Genomic DNA, 17,309 nt, shown 5'->3' on the forward strand with positions numbered 1-17,309 from the left:
AAGCAATAGGACTTTTTTTTAAAGGCTTCAAAGTATTATTAATTATGGAGGTTCAATGTCTGAAAGCCATTAGTCACTGTCACCCCCCCCCCCAAAAAAAAAAAATAGTATACAAAAATTAGAACAAAACTTAATAAAATAAAGTATAAAGCTGTAGAAAAACACAAAAATATTGACTGAAAGCAATGAATTCCAATGATAAAGTTTTTTATTTTTGTCAAAAAATGCTTTTAATAAAATAAAGTACAGATATAAAGCTGTATCATAAAACAAATATTGAATGAAAGCAATGAATTCCAAAGAGGAAGTTTTTTAATTTTTTAATTTTGTATAACATCCAAATATAATTTCTTAGATAATTTTTTACACCATTAATATTTCCAAAGAGAAAGTTTTTTAATTGTTGAATTTTGTATAACATCCAAATATAATTTCTTATATAATTTTTTACACCGTTAATATTTCCACTTTAACCAAAAGAGTTAATTTTATATGTTTAAATGCTTCAGAAGAAATAAATTTAGAAAAATAATTGTATTACTTTTTACCAAGCACAAAGACAAAACACAAAAGATTAACCATACATTTTTTCAGTACTAATCAAATTAGTACTTAAAACAAAACATTTAACTGACCCACGATAAATAACATGATGGTATCAAAACTTTGACTTGTCCCTTGTGAATAACACACATAAGTATTGAGATTAAAAAAGAAAAACAAAATAACATTAAAGTCACCTGGAAGTGGTATTTTTTCAAAATAAAGCTTTTGTCACTAATATATGTGTTTTGATGAGTGGAATGTGAATAAACAGTTAACTAAGGTTTTAAAAAATCAGTTCTTATGTTATTTACAAATTTAAGAGTAGACCCCGACCCGAGAGGGCGCTGTTCGTGACGTAAATCGAGGCAGACTTTGCCTGTATTGCAAAGAGTAAACACAATTGCGAAGTACATGTACGGACCAAGTCGTGAGTTTGTAAGTTTCAACAAAAAAAAAATAATAAAAAAATTTCCGGCAATGCCGACCAAGTGATTGCTGCTGAATGCAGAAAAAACACTTTTTGAAATGTACCAACTCACGACTTGGACGTACATGTACTTTGCACGTGTGTTTACTATACGCATTGCAGGCAAAGTCTGCCTCGATTGACATCACAAAAGGGGTAGGCGGAGTCAGCCCCCCAAACAACTTTATATATTTTTTAAACATATAAATCATGACAAAAAATTACTAAAAAAATTGTTTTATTGTTTGTAAGCATATACTCATATACTCTTATGTCTGAAAGAAAAAAAAATTATATTTCCAGGTGACTTTAAAGTAACTACATAAATCCAATTAACAAAGTAAATTTTACTTAAAGGTAGGGTGTACTTTTGTTAACTATTCCAATATAGTTAAAGACACTGGACACGTTTGGTAATTGTCAAAGACAAGTCTTCCCACTTATGCATAAAATAAAAAACCTGTGAAAGTTTGAGCTCAATTGGTTGTCGAAGTTGCGAGATATTAATGACAGAAAAAATCATCCTTGTCGCACGAAGTTGTGTGCTTTCAGATGATTGATTTCGAGACCTCCAATTCTAAATTTGAGGTCTCAAAATCAAATTTGTGGAACATTACTTCCTTCTTGAAAACTACGTCACTTCAGAGGGAGCTGTTTCTCACAATGTTTTATACTATCAACCTCTCCCCATTACTCGTAATCAAGTAAGGTTTTATATTAATTGTTATTTTGAGTATTACCAATAGTGTCCACTGCCTTTAATAAATATTCAAAAATACTAACTGACTAAAAAGCACCTGACAGCTGTTGATACTCTCAAACAGTGTTAGAAACAACTTCTTTGAAACAATATAGTTTTAGAGAAAGATGTTACCTTTCACCCCAAAATTTGAATCTGAGGAAGGCTGCAGGCACCCAGCTTGTGTCAGGCATCTGAAAGCACACAATTCTATGCAACAAGGATGTTTTTTTGTGTCGTTATTTTCTACCATTTTCAATGACCAATTGAGGCCAAATTTGTACAGGTTTGTTTTGCATGCAAGTTGGAAAACATAAAGTTAAGATACTTGTTTTTGACTGTTACAAAAAGTACACCCTGCCTCCAACAGTAATTTTGTTCATCATTTTTGTAACCAACAGTAAAGTAATTTAGTTAGTAAACAATTGTACAAAACATGTTCAAACAAAACAGATGTACATTATCCAAACTTTCACTTTCCATCTAAGAAATGGCAGAATACCAAATCAGGAAGTGTGATACACATCAACCTGTTTGTTGTCACATGGGCTAAAACAACAGAAGAAGATCAAGTTCATGGACACAAATTGTGAAATTAGTAACTATGTTCAAGCAGAGCCCTTATTCCTTCCGATTGGCCAATCTATAGCACCAAGAATTGTGATTTAAAAATATATTGTAGGCCCATAGCAAAAACCCTGTTTTAACTCCGCATAGTGCGCTGTTTTAAGCTACAGGTTAAGTTTACTTGAAGATAAATTTGTTGTAACACACTCGCCCTTTAGCCTCATTGGGTATAGGATGCAGAAGTGGTATATATTTTTTATTACTATACCTCATACATATTCATGAACAAGAGTCGAGTTTTCATTGGTCCATTCATCATCACGTGGCAGGTGTTAATTTTGCTAATTACCAAGCGGGCACGTGAATATTCACGCAAGTGGTAAATGCGCATGACAATTAGAATAGCTCCCCGGGAGCTATTCTACTTGCCATGCGCACTATCATTGTGCGACGTCATCCCGGGCGCTATTATACTTGTCATGCGCTTTACGATCGTTGTATTGTTGTACACATACACGAACATCGCTCTTGCGACATCCATCGCATGAACAACGCATCATGGTTCATTTTATTTCACAGTCGTAATTTTCCCCTTGCTCCAAACAACTGAATTATGTATGAAGTATAGTAAAACAAATACAACATGGTTTATTTCGGGTGACTATAGTCGATATGAGCTCCCCTCGATATTGGAAGTTGACAAACTAGTTCACTCGGCTTCGCCTCGGGAACTAGTTTGTCAACTTCCAATACCTTTGGGAGCTAATATCAACTAGTCACCCTCAAACTATGTTATATTTATATAATATTCCACTCTTGCTTGTGCAATAACAACATGTCATCAAAAAAGCTTCCCTCAAATAAACACATATCTTTCAAACTTTGCTCTCATCTTAAGTAAATGTCTGCTTGAGTATTTTTTTGTTGTTACCTCATTCCAGACCAAAACTACTCGTTTTAACAAATAACAAATGCTGGTTTATCAAAATACACAATCACTGCACAGTTCTTTGCTGTGGCACACATATAAAACAGAAAAATGAGGAAATGACGAGCAACTGATCCTGGCCATGACACTGCTTCCCACAGAATTCTGTGCTTACATAGCCCTGTAAAGTAAGTGAGTCTATTGTTTGTATGTGCAGAATTTCACGGTAAGCAAAGCCATGAAATTGGGCCCAGATTAGAATGCTGAGATAACCTCACAACTTGCAATACATGTAAATAATAATAATAGTAATAATTCTGCCTTTAAGGATTTGGGCATTTTTTTCAAAATGTCCACAGATTTACATTAAACAGGGTTTGAAGATAATGATAGTGGAAAGCTTCCATTCAAATATTGAGGTTCTGTAGTTTATGAGAAATGAGTAAAGCAAGTCACAAAATAATTGTTGTCTCAATTATTTTAGCATGTAATATCCCATTAACCAGTTATGATATTATACCAAAACCATAGCATAACTGGTTAACACGTTTTTACATGCTAAAACTGAGACAAAATGTATTTGTTTTACTCATTTCTCAAAAACTACAGCACCTCAGTAAGTACAATTTCAAGGGAAGCTTTCTACTATCATTATCTTCAAACTGTTTAAAGTTTAATGTAAATCTGTGTTCATTGTGTTTTGTGTTAGGAAAAAGTACAAGTAACTAGTAACATGCCTTTAATAGAAAAATATTCCTTATCCAATTTTTGGGCAAATTCGCAGCGAAATTAAAATATTCATGTTCGCAAGAGTATTCCGCCACAGTGTGAGAGAAGGCTGAGCACCATTACATAACTGATAAAGCCTACCGCTCGATATTTAATTTTAAAAGTAGTTTCAAGGACCTGCTGTTTTCATTACTCCGGTGCAATTCAAGGTTATCATTAATTTGAGTATACAAAAATATTCAGTATTATATTAAAAGATATAAAGAACAATATTTGGTTTCTGTCCTTACAGCGATATGTATAAGTCTTATACAGCACGCATAACCACCAACAAGGTATACTCAAGGCGCTTAAAGACAGTGGACACTATTGGTAATTACTCAAAATAATTATCATCATAAAACCTTTCTTGATTACGAGTAATGGGGAGAGGTTGATGGTATAAAACATTGTGAGAAACAGCTCCCTCTGAAGTGACGTAGTTTACGAGAAAGAAGTAATTTTCCACGAATTTGATTTCGAGACCTCAAGTTTAGAATTTGAGGTCTCGAAATCAAGCATCAGAAAGCACACAACTTCATGTGACAAGGGTGTTTTTTCCTTTCATTATTATCTCGCAAATTCGACGACCGATTGAGCTCAAATTTTCACAGGTTTGTTATTTTATGCATAGGTTGAGATACATCAAGTGAGAAGACTGGTCTTTGACAATTACCAATAGTGTCCACTGTCTTTAATATAGATTTTTACTGAAAGAGAAGTTAGGAATTATTTACTAAATACTTTGTAGAGTTCTTTGGAAACAAATCAACAGTCGTACAATGTATCACTCGGATGGGTTTCAAAGTTTAAGCTTTCATAATAAGGGCACCGGTAGATTGAGACTGGTCACTGGGGCAATATTTGAAAGTCAATGCCAAAAACAGTATGACTATGACTTTCATTTCTGGTGGTATTTTTAAATTTCTGATAATACATAATTATTAGTATTTTAAGGAGCAATAATTAAATTAAAACACAAAAGAGCATGATTCAACTGAACAAAAATGCAGCTTGAGGAAGTGAACACTTCATGTAGTATCACTTGTTATTGGTAGTTTTTTATCAAAACAATTTAAAACTTTGATATATTTAGACATCATGTATGCTCTATTGCTTTTGTATTGAAGTAAAGCTTTCTATTTGCATTGTGTGCAACTTTTGGTTCGTCATTGATTTGGCTTTAAAAACATTTGCCACTATTGGTAATTTTCAAAGACAATCTTCTCACTTAGTGTATCCCTCACCATCTCTGCTTTCAGATGCTTTATTTCATGACCTCAAAATCTAATTCTGAGGTCTGGAAATAAAATTCAAATATTTTAGTGGGAAGTTGCTTCATTCCCGAAACTACGTTACTTCAAAAAGAGCCGTTTCTCACAATGTTTTTTATCTTCAAGTACGCTCTAATCCTCCAATCAGATTGGCAGAATGGAGTGGTGATAAAAACCTATATTGCACGGCTAATATCACTACCATGCGTCTTGTGTGTTCTATGTCACGCGCCAAGTTTGCTTGAAGATAAATACGTTATCACACACGCGCTCGTGGAAATACGGAAAATATAGCGCATCTGCGTCCCATATCCAACTCGGCCTTCAGTCTCAATGGATATGGGACGCAGAAGCGCTACATTTTTCCGTATTCCACTCGCGCTTGTGTGATAACTTATAATACTATCAACAGTTACCAATAGTGTCCAGCGCCTTTAACTATCTTTACACATGTCCACATCAAAGGAAATACTGTATGGTGTGCATTCTTGGTTTGACTTCAACTAGTAGCAGTAACAAAACTAAAAAACTGTTGTGCTTCAACAGATTTGTATAATGTCTCACTTTAAATAAATACCTTGGAGAGTGTATGCACAGTGATTGTTCAGAGACCGGGCCCAATTCCAAGGCTCTGCTTACGTAAGCAGGGAATTCCGTGCTTATGTTAAGGGGATTTCAGAGGTTAGCAGGGAAACTTTGCTTGTGGGCACATTTACTTCATGTTACTATGTTGGCATTCTTCGCTTTTTTTTACACAACTAGCTCAGAAATTTAGCGCTTGCACAGTACTCATGTGCGTTAAACCAATAAGGTTTGCATATATATTAAATCTGACATGATAAATCTTTTTTTAAAGGGAAGGTACACGTTTGGTAATTACTCAAAACAACTACTGACTTGGTAACGAGCATTGCAGAGCTGTTGAGAAAATAAAACATTGTGGGAACGACTCAATCTGAAGAAGCGTAGTTTTTGAGAAAGAGGCAGTTCCTATCTAGAAGTCTTTTATTCCTATCTGAAAGCACACAAACTCGTCCAACAAGTGTGTTTTTTCTTTCATCATTTTCTCGCAACTTCGATGACCAATTGAGCCCAACTTTTCACAGGCTTGTTATTTTATGCTTATGATGGGCTACACCAAGTGAGAACACTGGTCTTTGACAACTACCAAACGTGTACAGTGCTATTAAACAAACCGAAAAAGAGTAAGCTTAAAAAGTAACAAATTAATTTTTTTGATCCTTACCAATCATATCACGCCTGTAATATTCAGTACGTTATACCCTTTCTTATCTGCAATTCGACGATGTAGTACAACGCCAGTCCAAAAAGTAGAAGTCCTCCAATCATAATCATCTTGTGTATGACACATACAATGCTGACCGTGGAGATGGCAAAATAGATGCAGAAACCGACGGCTTGAAAAAGCCGGAAATTGGAGAACGCTGCCTCCTGGTTCTCGGGGAAAATAACCCCTAGAATGGCTGAATAGAAAAACACAGAGGAACTAGTTATAACCATGTTAATCTTTGGTTTTACCCTTACACGTAAGTTTGTTAAAGGGAAGGTACACTGTTGGTAATTGTCAAAGACCAGTCTTCTCACTTGGTGTATCTCAACATATGCATAAAATAACAAACCTTTGAAAATTTGTGCCAAATTGGTCATCGAAGTTGCGAGAAAATGATGAGAGAAAAAATACCCTTGTTGGACGAATTTGTGTGCTTTCAGAAAGGAATAAAAGACTTCTGGCTAGAAGTCTTCAAAGGGAGCCGTTTCTCACAATGTTTTATATTATCAACAGCTCTCCAATGCTCATTACCAAGTCAGTTTTTAAGTTAACATTTGTTTTGAGTAATTACCAAACATGTACCTTCCCTTTAACACTGTATACTCATTACTGTCCCAAGCACTGTGAAAACAAAATCACAGGCATATTACTCGGGTGGGATTCGAATCCACGACCCTTGCAATTCTAGAACAGTGTCATACCAACTAGCCCACCAAGAATGCTCAATAGATAGAGGCAGCTCGAATCTTATGTTTAAGCTGCGGGTACCTCAATGAATTAATAGATATTATATCAAAGCGCAGGTGTATGTAAACCTGTAAGTCAGTTTTATCTGCCAAGCAAAATTAATCTGCTAAGCAAAACCAGTCACATGGCCCCCAAATTCATAAAACTGCTCAAGCAGAAAACATTACTTGCAGCAACTTCCTGCTAAACAACGAGGAACGAGATACCAGTCACTCATGGTCATAAAAAGGTATTTTGGCTGGTAACCTTCTTCTGGTAAGCAAAATGTTCTTGCAATTACCATATTTTCCTGCGGATAAGACGCTCGGCAGACAAGGCGCAGGACGCTAAAATTACCAAAAAAAAATTCAAACGTCAGCAGACAAGGCGCACCGCCGCACAAGGCGCACGTTTAACCGCACACAAAAGAACACCTGGCGCCTTGCGGCATTGTTCGAACGAAAATACGGTCTCAGTGTCTGAATAGCCTTGTTCGACCGCATTATGGAGTAAGGATTCTTCACACAAAGATCGTTGATTTGAACTGGACATGTAGGTATTTTTTATTTCACGCAGTGATCATCAAAAAAAAAATCAATCGTAAGCAGACAAGGCGCACCGAAAGGTAAGATGCATCGATGTTTTTGGGGTCAAAAAAGTCAGATAAGACGCGTCTTATCCGCAGGAAAATACGGTAGGTACTTTTTGTACTTCAAAGCAGCTCTATGAAACTCGGCCATGGTAATTAAGGAGATAAGTCGTTTCTCAAAATACTAGACATTTTCAACAGCTGAAGTGCTTCTTACCAAGTGCGTTTTTACAGTCATTAATTTTTTGAGTAATCACCAAAGGTAATATTGTCAGTAACAACACAAACTTCAGGCGTACATTGTCTAGTAAAAATTGCTACGGGCTAGTAAACACCAACTCCCAACTTGCCCTGTGGGCTACTAAAAACTGTGCAACCTACATGTTTAAAATGCTCATATTATTTCTTCCATTCAGCCAGATGTGAATAATACATATTTGTTAAATGTACATGGGTTAATAGTTTTTTGAGTGTGTAACTCTATTTGTCTATTATACACGTTGTGATTGCTACTATTAATGCATCAGAAATACATCTAAAACAATACATGTTTAAAATCAGGGCTACTAAAACTTCCTGAGGGCAAGTTTAGCGCAGACTTTATAAGCCCGGTTGACCACGGCATGTTAAGAGTCCACTGCGATTTGATACTTACATGAAATCTGTGTCTGCCACACGGCATCCCCAAATCCCCACCCCACGGCAATGAGAAAGCGGTCCCACAAAGCATCTCCTGGTTTCCAGACAAATAATATGACAAGGATCAGCGACAAATGAGCCATTCCTCCAGCAGTGAAGATGATGATGCGACCGCAGTACTTCTCCAGACGGCCCAAGGTAAACGAGAAGATAGCGTCACTGATGCCAAATACCATCATGATGAAACCTACGTAATGGACGCCACTGGTGCACGTGATGAAAGCCTGCAGATTCAGGGCAAATAATATTCAAGTAAAATTGTTATTTACCAAGATTAACTGTTGATTCCTTTGGCGTGCCGTGGCCAAGCAGTTTAGTGCATAGGATACGTTCTGGGCCAAATTTCATAGAGCTGCTAAGCACACACATTTGCTTAACATGAAATTTCTTGCTTGATAAAAACAATATTACCAACCAAATTTATATTTGTTGCATATATTGCTTGTTACTGGTCAGCAAACAGTTTGCTTATCCTGAAAATCACGTGGAAACTTGGTCGGTAATCTAAGTTATTTTTATCAAGGAAGAAATTTCATGCTAAGCAGATTTTCGTGCAAAACAGCTCTATGAAATTGGGCACTGGTTGCTGAGTCATCAGGGTGTGGGTTCGAATCCAGGTCATGACACTTGTGTCCTTGAGAAAGGACGCTTAACTATTATTGCTTTTCTCCCCCAAGGGATAAATGGGGGCAGAGGTGGTTCTTGTGATTGAAAAGCTCTTAAGTGAGTTACTAACTTGACGCCACAGGATTATAAAATAAATTAAATAAATGGCCCACTGGTCAGGGGTTATAAAGTTCAAAGCGCAGTGATCATTCTTTCAATCTGCGCTTTTGAAAAGTCGATGTTATTTTTATTCTTATCAGAGGTCACGTTTAGTAACGTGCTCATGCGATAACCATTAATCCTTTCAAGAACTCGCCGTTAACACTTTGTGAAATAGACACTGGACTGCTCTGGACACACGCCATTGTTTTGCAAGAATGTGTGCTGTACACATCAGTTGGTACACATTGGTCAAACATTTTGGTCACTGGATGAAGTTTATATCGAAATTATTTCCTAACAATTGAGCCATTGGACACTTTCAGAACAGGAAAAAAAAAGTTAACAGATTTACAAATAACCTTCAGGGTTTACAGAAGGTAATAGTGAAAGACTTCTATTGAAATATTATTCCATGAAATGCTTTACTTTTTGAGAAACGTTAAAACAATTATCAATTCTCGGTATCGAGAATTACGGATTTATTTTAAACACATGTCATGACACGGCGAAACGTGCGGAAACAAGGGTGGGTTTTCCCATTATTTTCTCCCGACTCCAATGACCGATTGAGCCTAAATTTTCACAGGTTTGTTCTTGTAACACACGATGTGTGGGCCTTTGGACAATACTGTTTACCGAAAGTGTCCAATGGCTTTAATGCAATTGGTGTCTATTTCATTCATAAACTAAGTTCTACAAAATCAGATTTCATTCACAAGTCTCTGGTTTAACTCAGACACCCATCCAATATTTGTTTAAATTTTTACCTTGGTGAAATCACCGGCGAAGAAAGCTTGTTCCATTCCACTGAACATGAACAATGGTATCAGCATCACTATGTAGGGGTTGATAAGAAGGTGTAAAGTGGCCACCAGACTACTCTTTGTGTTCTCCAAGAAGCTTCCTTGAGGTGTGTGTAACTTACTCAGCAAGAAGACCACAATAAGAAAGCTCATTAATCCACATGCTAGGTACACACACATGAGCAGAGTTACTGTTTTGGCGGGTGGGGAAGAAATCTCACCCGACATGGAGTCTGAGTCATTCCCGTGATGCCCACTTGACCCACATGATTGGATGCCGCAGTTTGAGATATTTCTTAAGGGCTGAGAAGAGTCATTGGCGTATGGGTACAAGACCAGCGACGCAACCAAGTTGCCGGAAATCTGGCTCGATTGGAAGAAGAAAAAGAAGATCCCATTGAATTGGTTGATGACCACCTCTGGGACTTCGTTCTTAATGTCGGCATAGCTGATCGCAGAAGTCGTTAGATAAGTCGCTTGAGCTGTCCAGAGGGGTGCAGCAGCCATGCCCAGAACCAGACCGCCTGGAATGAGTGTGTAATCTTCGGGATAGAAATTACACGCTGTGTAGACTGAGTAGCAAGCTACACAGATGGCTATCGTCCACTTAGTGCCAACGACGCGGATTAATGCCGGGGCAAAGAGGCAAGAGATGATAATACTTCCGTATATAACAGCCAAGGATGCCACGCCGCTCTTGTTGTTCAGACTGCTCTGGAGGTTCTGCAGGGCAGCATAGGCTGTGAAGTTGAAGAGAAAGGCAACGGACAGGACAAAGACGTTCCTCTTGTGTTTCCAAGCGATTGCCGATCCACTATGAAGCCTTGATAGAGTCTGGGTCAGGCCTAGGCTGGGATTAGAGCCACGTTGCGATACCACAGGCACCAAAGGATCCGTTTCTTCACCCATCTTGTAGAATTTGAGTCCTCTCAAAGCCAAGTGAACACCAAAATCTAAAAGCAAAAACATACACTCGCAGTAAGTAAACATTCATGCATGTAGTCATTTAAGGAACATTGCAGAACTGGTTTTGCTACTAGACATTTGCTAGCAGTGTAAGCACTTAATGTAATCCACCTGTCCACCATATAAACTGACAAACCTGGAGAAGATTTGAAAGCGATCAGCCAACTGGGTCAAGAGAAAATAGTGAAAAACCGATTTCACATTTGCATAACATCGATGCAAAAAAACCCAGAATAAAATGCAAAACTAGATACGTTATTTCTCATCAAATATGACATTTCAGACAGAAATACTTCAAGGGATGTTTTCTACTATCATTATCCATAGGCCATGTAAGTTTGATGTAAATCTGTGATCTTCATGATTTTGTTTCATACCAATTTTGTAACAGAAAACATTTGCTGACTGCAAACTGCTTACAAACCAAAATGAATTACATGTATGGTATTTATAAATGGCAGCAATTGTCAATGACCTCACAATTCAACCCTAGCAGACTTGTTTTCTCAAAGGCTTTAAATGAGATCACAACACACAATACAATAAGTATAAAAGTATTAGAGGCCTAACATTTCCCAGAAGAGTAGACAGGAAAGATCACTCACAGTTAGTAATCATTCATGCGTTCATTTTTACAAAGAAAACATTCAGCTGACTGCAAACATACCAACCCAAATGAACCATGGCATTTATGCAAGCAATTGTCAATAAACTCACCAAAAATTTGAACCTAACAGAGTCATTCTCATCTAGGCTTTAAAATGACAAATGACATCACAACACACACACACAACTGTAGTGTTAACAGAAGCGGTCACGTAAAAAGGCACAATACAATACCACTCACATTAAGCACCCATTAAAGACAGTGGACACTATTGGTAATTGTCAAAGACCAGTCTTCTCACTTGGTGTATCTCAACATATATGCATAAAATAACAAACCTGTGAAAATTTGAGCTTGATTGGTCGTCAGAGTTGCGAGATAACTATGAAAGAAAAAAACACCCTTGTCACACGAAGTTGTGTGCTTTCAAATGCTCGATTTCGAGACCTCAAATTCTAAACTTGAGGTCTTAAAATCAAATTCGTGGAAAATTACTTCTATCTCGAAAACTACATCACTTCAGAGGGAGCCGTTTCTCACAATGTTTTAACTATCAACCTCTCCCCATTACTCGTTACCAAGTGAGGTTCTATGCTGATAAATATTTTAAGTAATTACCAATAGTGTTCACTGCCTTTAATGTACTAGTCATTAAAAATAGAAAACACTAGTTGACTGCATACTGCTTACCAACCAAAATGATCTACATGTATGGTAGAGCAAGCATTTTGTTAATGAATTAACAATTTGACCCAGGCAGAGTTGGCTCTGAAAAGAGTGATGGCTCTGAAACATGCAAAGCTTCTTGCATCACTAAATAACAGAAGCAGTCAAGTAGAAACAAATTGGAAAGAGAATGCATTAAGAAAATCATGAATAATTGAAGAGGGGACAAAAGAGGGTTGGGTCAAGGTTTTATAGTAAGGATTTGGTCAAAAGGTGTCCAACTGTGCTGGAAATTTTACAAACTGGGCACTCAAACTTTTTACTTACATTAGGTGCAATTGATGTTAAATTTGCATCGGGGATAAAGATTACTAATTTTGGTTTTTACCCATACATTGGGTGCGTTTAATTTAGCTTCCCCATTTTAAACCCCAGTCTGCCTGCCCCTGGTATGTTCAAATAGCTTTGACGTCACTCCAGGGGCTCACCCAGGGCAGCTTGGCACCCCGGTCAGCCCCAGCTGCCCTGCTTGTGGAGTGGGTCACTCTTGAGGCTGGCCTGAAGTGCATGATATCATCACGAGAGGGTGAGTGATCATTCCATTAGCTCTTGTGTTGAATGAACACAGCGGGGTCAACATAGGGAAGCTAATCAAACCCCACCCTATATGAACTATGGTAATGCAAGCAATTGCCAATGAATTAACAATTAAAGCCAGGCAGAGTTGGCTCTGAAAAGAGTGTTGGCTTTAAACCATGAAAAGCTTCTTGCATCACTAAATAACAGAAAAGCAGTCAAGCAGAAACGAATTGGAAAGAGATGAACAATTGAAGAGGGGACAAGAGAAGGTGGGGTCAAGGTTTTATAGTCAGGATTTGGTAAAAAGGTGTCCAACTGTGCTGGAAATTTACAAACTGGTTGTCCAAACTGTTAACTTATAAATAGAACAATGATATAAATGACAGTTCTCAAACATGGTGCCCAAACTTAAAACAGTGTGTTCAAAAGACACCCAGACACCCCTCTGACAAACACTGAAAGGGGGGTGGGTGGAGGGAATTTGAAAGGGCTTGTTTTAATCACAATGAGGGTTGAAACAAAAAACTTCTCAAATGGGAATGCTAATTAATTAGTGATTTATACAGACTTCAATGGAGGACATTTTGTTTTAAAAAAGGTAGGCCTGAACATACCTGAGCAGAGAAGATTTACATGTAGTATTAGATGTAGGAGAAAAAACAAGTGGGGAAAACCCAATCCACAAACGAGCTCCGGTTCTACCTGCAGGTGGAGTAGGTAGGGTTGCTTCAAATGCAGAGATTGAATTGAAACCAATAGTAAGTGCAGACATGATCATCGTCACAAGATCCCTAATACTAGGCCTACTAAAAATTATTATATACTACAAACCTTTTTTTTTTAAAGGTAACCCATTGAATTTATTTCCAGTTGGCACTGCATGTTATTCCCCCCCCCCCCTCCGATGCATGTAAGGAGACGAGACTTTTTAGATGTTGTGTCACCTACATGTAATCGCGATAATCGTGACCCTCCATCCTCCTGACGGTCGGAGGACCGATGGACGGCTGGGAATCCCAGGGAGGATGGAGCACTCATCATACAACACTTCGTTTTACCCACACAAAGTAAACACTCAAAAATTATGCTTTAAATTCTTCTTTTATACAAGGGTTTTTGGAAAGGTTTTCGTATCCTGCCACCACTATTTCATTCGTTATGAAATAAATAGTATCGTATTTACCTAAAAAATTAAATGAGTTCTTTTTTTGTAAAAAATTAGTGGAAAAGTGGTGACAGGATCCCCTCAATACTAAAAATGGTTTCGGCAAACTTCTAAAATGGGAATGATTATTAATTAGTAATTTATACAAGCTTTAATGGAGGACATTTTGTTTTGAAAAAAAGGTAGGCCTGAACATACCTGAGCAGAGAAGATGTCAGAAATTTAGTTTAAGATGTAGGAGGAAAAAAAATCTTGAAATTGGCTGCTGTCGCAACTTTTTCACTCATTTTTACCACAAGGAACGACAATGTCTCATTTTGTTGAGTAAATTAGATACAATTAGGCCTACTAATTTATATCGTAACAAATGAAGAAGTAGTGGCAGTACACAAACGTCTTTTTCAATGAAATTACTAATCCTATTTCAAACAATGCATAACAAATGAAAAAGTGGTGGCACTGTTAGGATTATGGATATCGGATACAACATTTTTCCCAAAAAATAATTACTATTTCAAACAGTGGAGTTTTTATCCTTTCAAAGTGGAAGTTGATGATAAAAAATTATGGCCGATGACCAGCAGGTACTAGAGTGGTAAGGGCTCTTTTCTCTTTTAAATTAAAGTTTAATATTAATAATAAAACAAAATAGAGGATTTTGGAATGTCTCTGCTGTCACAGTGACTGTGAGTCTGCATGCAGTGTCGGTGTCACCGACCACCTGACACTTGATCATGGAGGTAGAAATAGTCTAAACAGATGGGCTTTACCTTTGATGTGAACAACCAATGCGCACTTTCTCGGGTGTCACTCGGACTTGACGAAACCACGAAACTAAACAGACAACTACGGTAGGGGCACCACTTGCCAAACCAAAAAATGAATCTACGTTGTGTTGCGAACGTTGCATCAAACTAGGAGGAAATTGAGACAATAAAAACAGCTCTTGCTTACGGGAGGGGGAGAGTCCCGATCCAGTCCAAGTTCGATCCCGTGTCTGTGTAGTCCACAGACATAAAGAACCTATTTTGTCTGCGGTGTAGTGTCTGCATTGACACACATGCAGCTAGCCAGCTGACACATGACGACGACTCAAAAATAGATTTAAATAGCGCCCTCAATTTTGGCAGTCACAATCACTCTCTCAGATCTCGCGCGAAAAGTTTGCAGGCCCTTTTTGATTGAAACAACGGCTTTGGATTCAGCTTCAAGCTCCGTTCTCTCGTCTGAGGTCCCGATGAGCGGGTGTTAAAGGAACACGTTGCCTGGGATTCGGACGAGTTGGTCTATAAAAAGAATCTGTAACCGTTTGTTATAAAATGCATATGGTTAGAAAGATATTTTAAAAGTAGAATACAATGGTCCACACAACATTGCCTCGAAATTGCGTGGTTTTCCTTATACTTTGCTAACAGGCTAACATGGTCGGCCATTTATGGGAGTCAAAAAGAATCTCCCCCACAATCACAAAGGCCCGCCCGCGCCCGCGACGGGCAATGGAACTCCCCATATTAATTCGAGCAGAGGATTAAATTTCAAGAGTCCATTAATATTATTATTTCCCCTTTATTGTTACAGCCATTGGACACTTTCGGTAAACAGTATTGTCCAAAGGCCCACACTTCGTGTATCACAACTTATAAAATAACAAACCTGTGAAAATTTAGGCTCAATTGGTCATCGGAGTCGGGAGAAATAACGGGAAAACCCCACCCCTGTTTCCGCACGTTTCGCCGTGTCATGACATGTGTTTAAAATAAATCCGTAATTCTCGTTATCGAGAATTGAGTTTATTTTGATGTTTTCTCAAAAAGTAAAGCGTTTCATGGAATAGTATTTCAAGAGAAGTGTTTCACAATTACCTTCTGTAAACCCTGTAAGTTATTTGTAAATCTGTGAACTTTATTTTTTTTTCTGTTCCGAAAGTGTATGGCTGTGAGTTTTTGTGCATCTTTTATTATAACTGCAGTGTGAAAAGCTGTGATGAGATTTCGTATTTTTGTATCAGAATTATTAAAATTAAGTGTTTTCGTTTTGTTTTGTTAAACATCTTTTGACTTTGAAGGCAGTAGACGCTTAAGTTGGCAATTAAAGAATTACTCAAAATAATTATAAGTATAAAACCTTACTTCGGGTGACGAGAATGGGGAGGTTGGTAGAATAAAACATTCATTGAGGAGCGGCTCCTTCTGAAGGACGTAGTTTTCGAGAAAGAAGTAATTTTCCACGAATTTGGTTTCGAGACCTCAAATTTAGAGTTATAAAGGTCTAGAAATCAAGCATAAACGCACATAACTTCGTGTGACAAGGGTGTTTTTTCTTTCATCATTATATCGCAACTTACGACCAAATTGAGCAGGTTTGTTATTTTATGCATTTTGAGATACACATGACCTCATGGATACTCAAGTGTGAACACTGGTCTTTGACAATTACCAATAGTGTACATTGTCTTTAACAATACATGACAACAGTTCAAAAGTCAGTGAGCATCACTGTTTACACAGAGAAAACCCAAAGTTAGACTTCCCCCCCCCCCTTTTTTTTGTTTTTAATATAAGGAGCAAATGTGAACAATCACAAGAGACATTGGCATGGTCAATTAACAGAATGAAATTTGAATCAGACTGAAGGATCTTAAAAGAAGAACTCTGATGGGCTAATCAAATGGTTCACTGCAGCTCAGATTTACCAGAAAAGAATAACAGAAAAACAAAGATAATTTTATATGGTACCAAGGAATTACTGAATTATGTAAGAAGGAGGTGTCCATGCACACGGCATTTAAATGACTGAATCCCTTCCTCAGTAATGTTGCCAACAACAGAGACAGGAAGACTGTTCCATAGGGGGACGGCAGTGTGGATGAAGCTTCTGTCCAAGCAGCGAGTTCTTGCGGCTGGCAAAGAGGGAGCATGTTCAGGCAATGAAACGCTGAAGCGGGTTGCACGACGTCTTGAGTATGGTGGGGGAAGCAAGGCTTACAGCTCTGCTGGGCAGTGGCGGATCTGCATTTTATATAGAACTGTGGCTACAGCTACCTGTCGTCTGTGAAGCAGGCTGGTGATGTTGAGTTGCGTGAGAGCAGTAGCTTCATCAACTCCTATGATCTTGAGTGCCTTCTTTTGGATGTTGTCAAGTTGGCTTAAGTTTGTTGGTGAA

The 17,309-nt window shown here is 37.7% G+C and overlaps 1 protein-coding gene across 3 annotated transcripts; it reads right to left on the reverse strand.

The window, feature by feature from the left end:
* Positions 1 to 331: 331 nt before the first annotated feature.
* On the reverse strand, positions 332 to 15,171 carry LOC139938530 (protein unc-93 homolog A-like). Of its 3 annotated transcripts, none has more exons than XM_071934102.1 (5): positions 14,918 to 15,171; positions 13,597 to 13,684; positions 10,129 to 11,117; positions 8,550 to 8,817; positions 332 to 6,772 (listed from the first exon to the last, which is right to left on the reverse strand). In XM_071934102.1, exons 3-5 carry the CDS (start codon positions 11,071 to 11,073, stop codon positions 6,558 to 6,560), a joined length of 1,428 nt encoding a protein of 475 aa, XP_071790203.1. In that variant the 5' UTR covers positions 11,074 to 11,117; positions 13,597 to 13,684; positions 14,918 to 15,171; the 3' UTR covers positions 332 to 6,557. The 3 variants fall into 3 exon arrangements, with proteins under 3 accessions (XP_071790203.1, XP_071790201.1, XP_071790200.1); XM_071934100.1 differs by having other exon boundaries at positions 13,597 to 13,708; XM_071934099.1 differs by lacking the exon at positions 13,597 to 13,684.
* Positions 15,172 to 17,309: the final 2,138 nt, after the last annotated feature.

Source organism: Asterias amurensis, chromosome 6 (assembly GCF_032118995.1).
Source record: "Asterias amurensis chromosome 6, ASM3211899v1".
Taxonomy (NCBI): Eukaryota; Metazoa; Echinodermata; class Asteroidea; order Forcipulatida; family Asteriidae; genus Asterias; species Asterias amurensis.

Bases quoted from the DNA above. Each gene is read 5' to 3' on its own strand.
- LOC139938530 (XM_071934099.1), bottom strand. From the start codon at position 11,073: ATGGGTGAAGAAACGGATCCTTTGGTGCCTGTGGTATCGCAACGTGGC. The intron at 8,818-10,128 runs GTAAAAATTTAA...CTGAATCTGCAG, and splicing joins TCGCCGGTGATTTCACCAAG to GCTTTCATCACGTGCACCAG. The intron at 6,773-8,549 runs GTAAGTATCAAA...TTTTCTATTCAG, and splicing joins GTGGCAGACACAGATTTCAT to CCATTCTAGGGGTTATTTTC.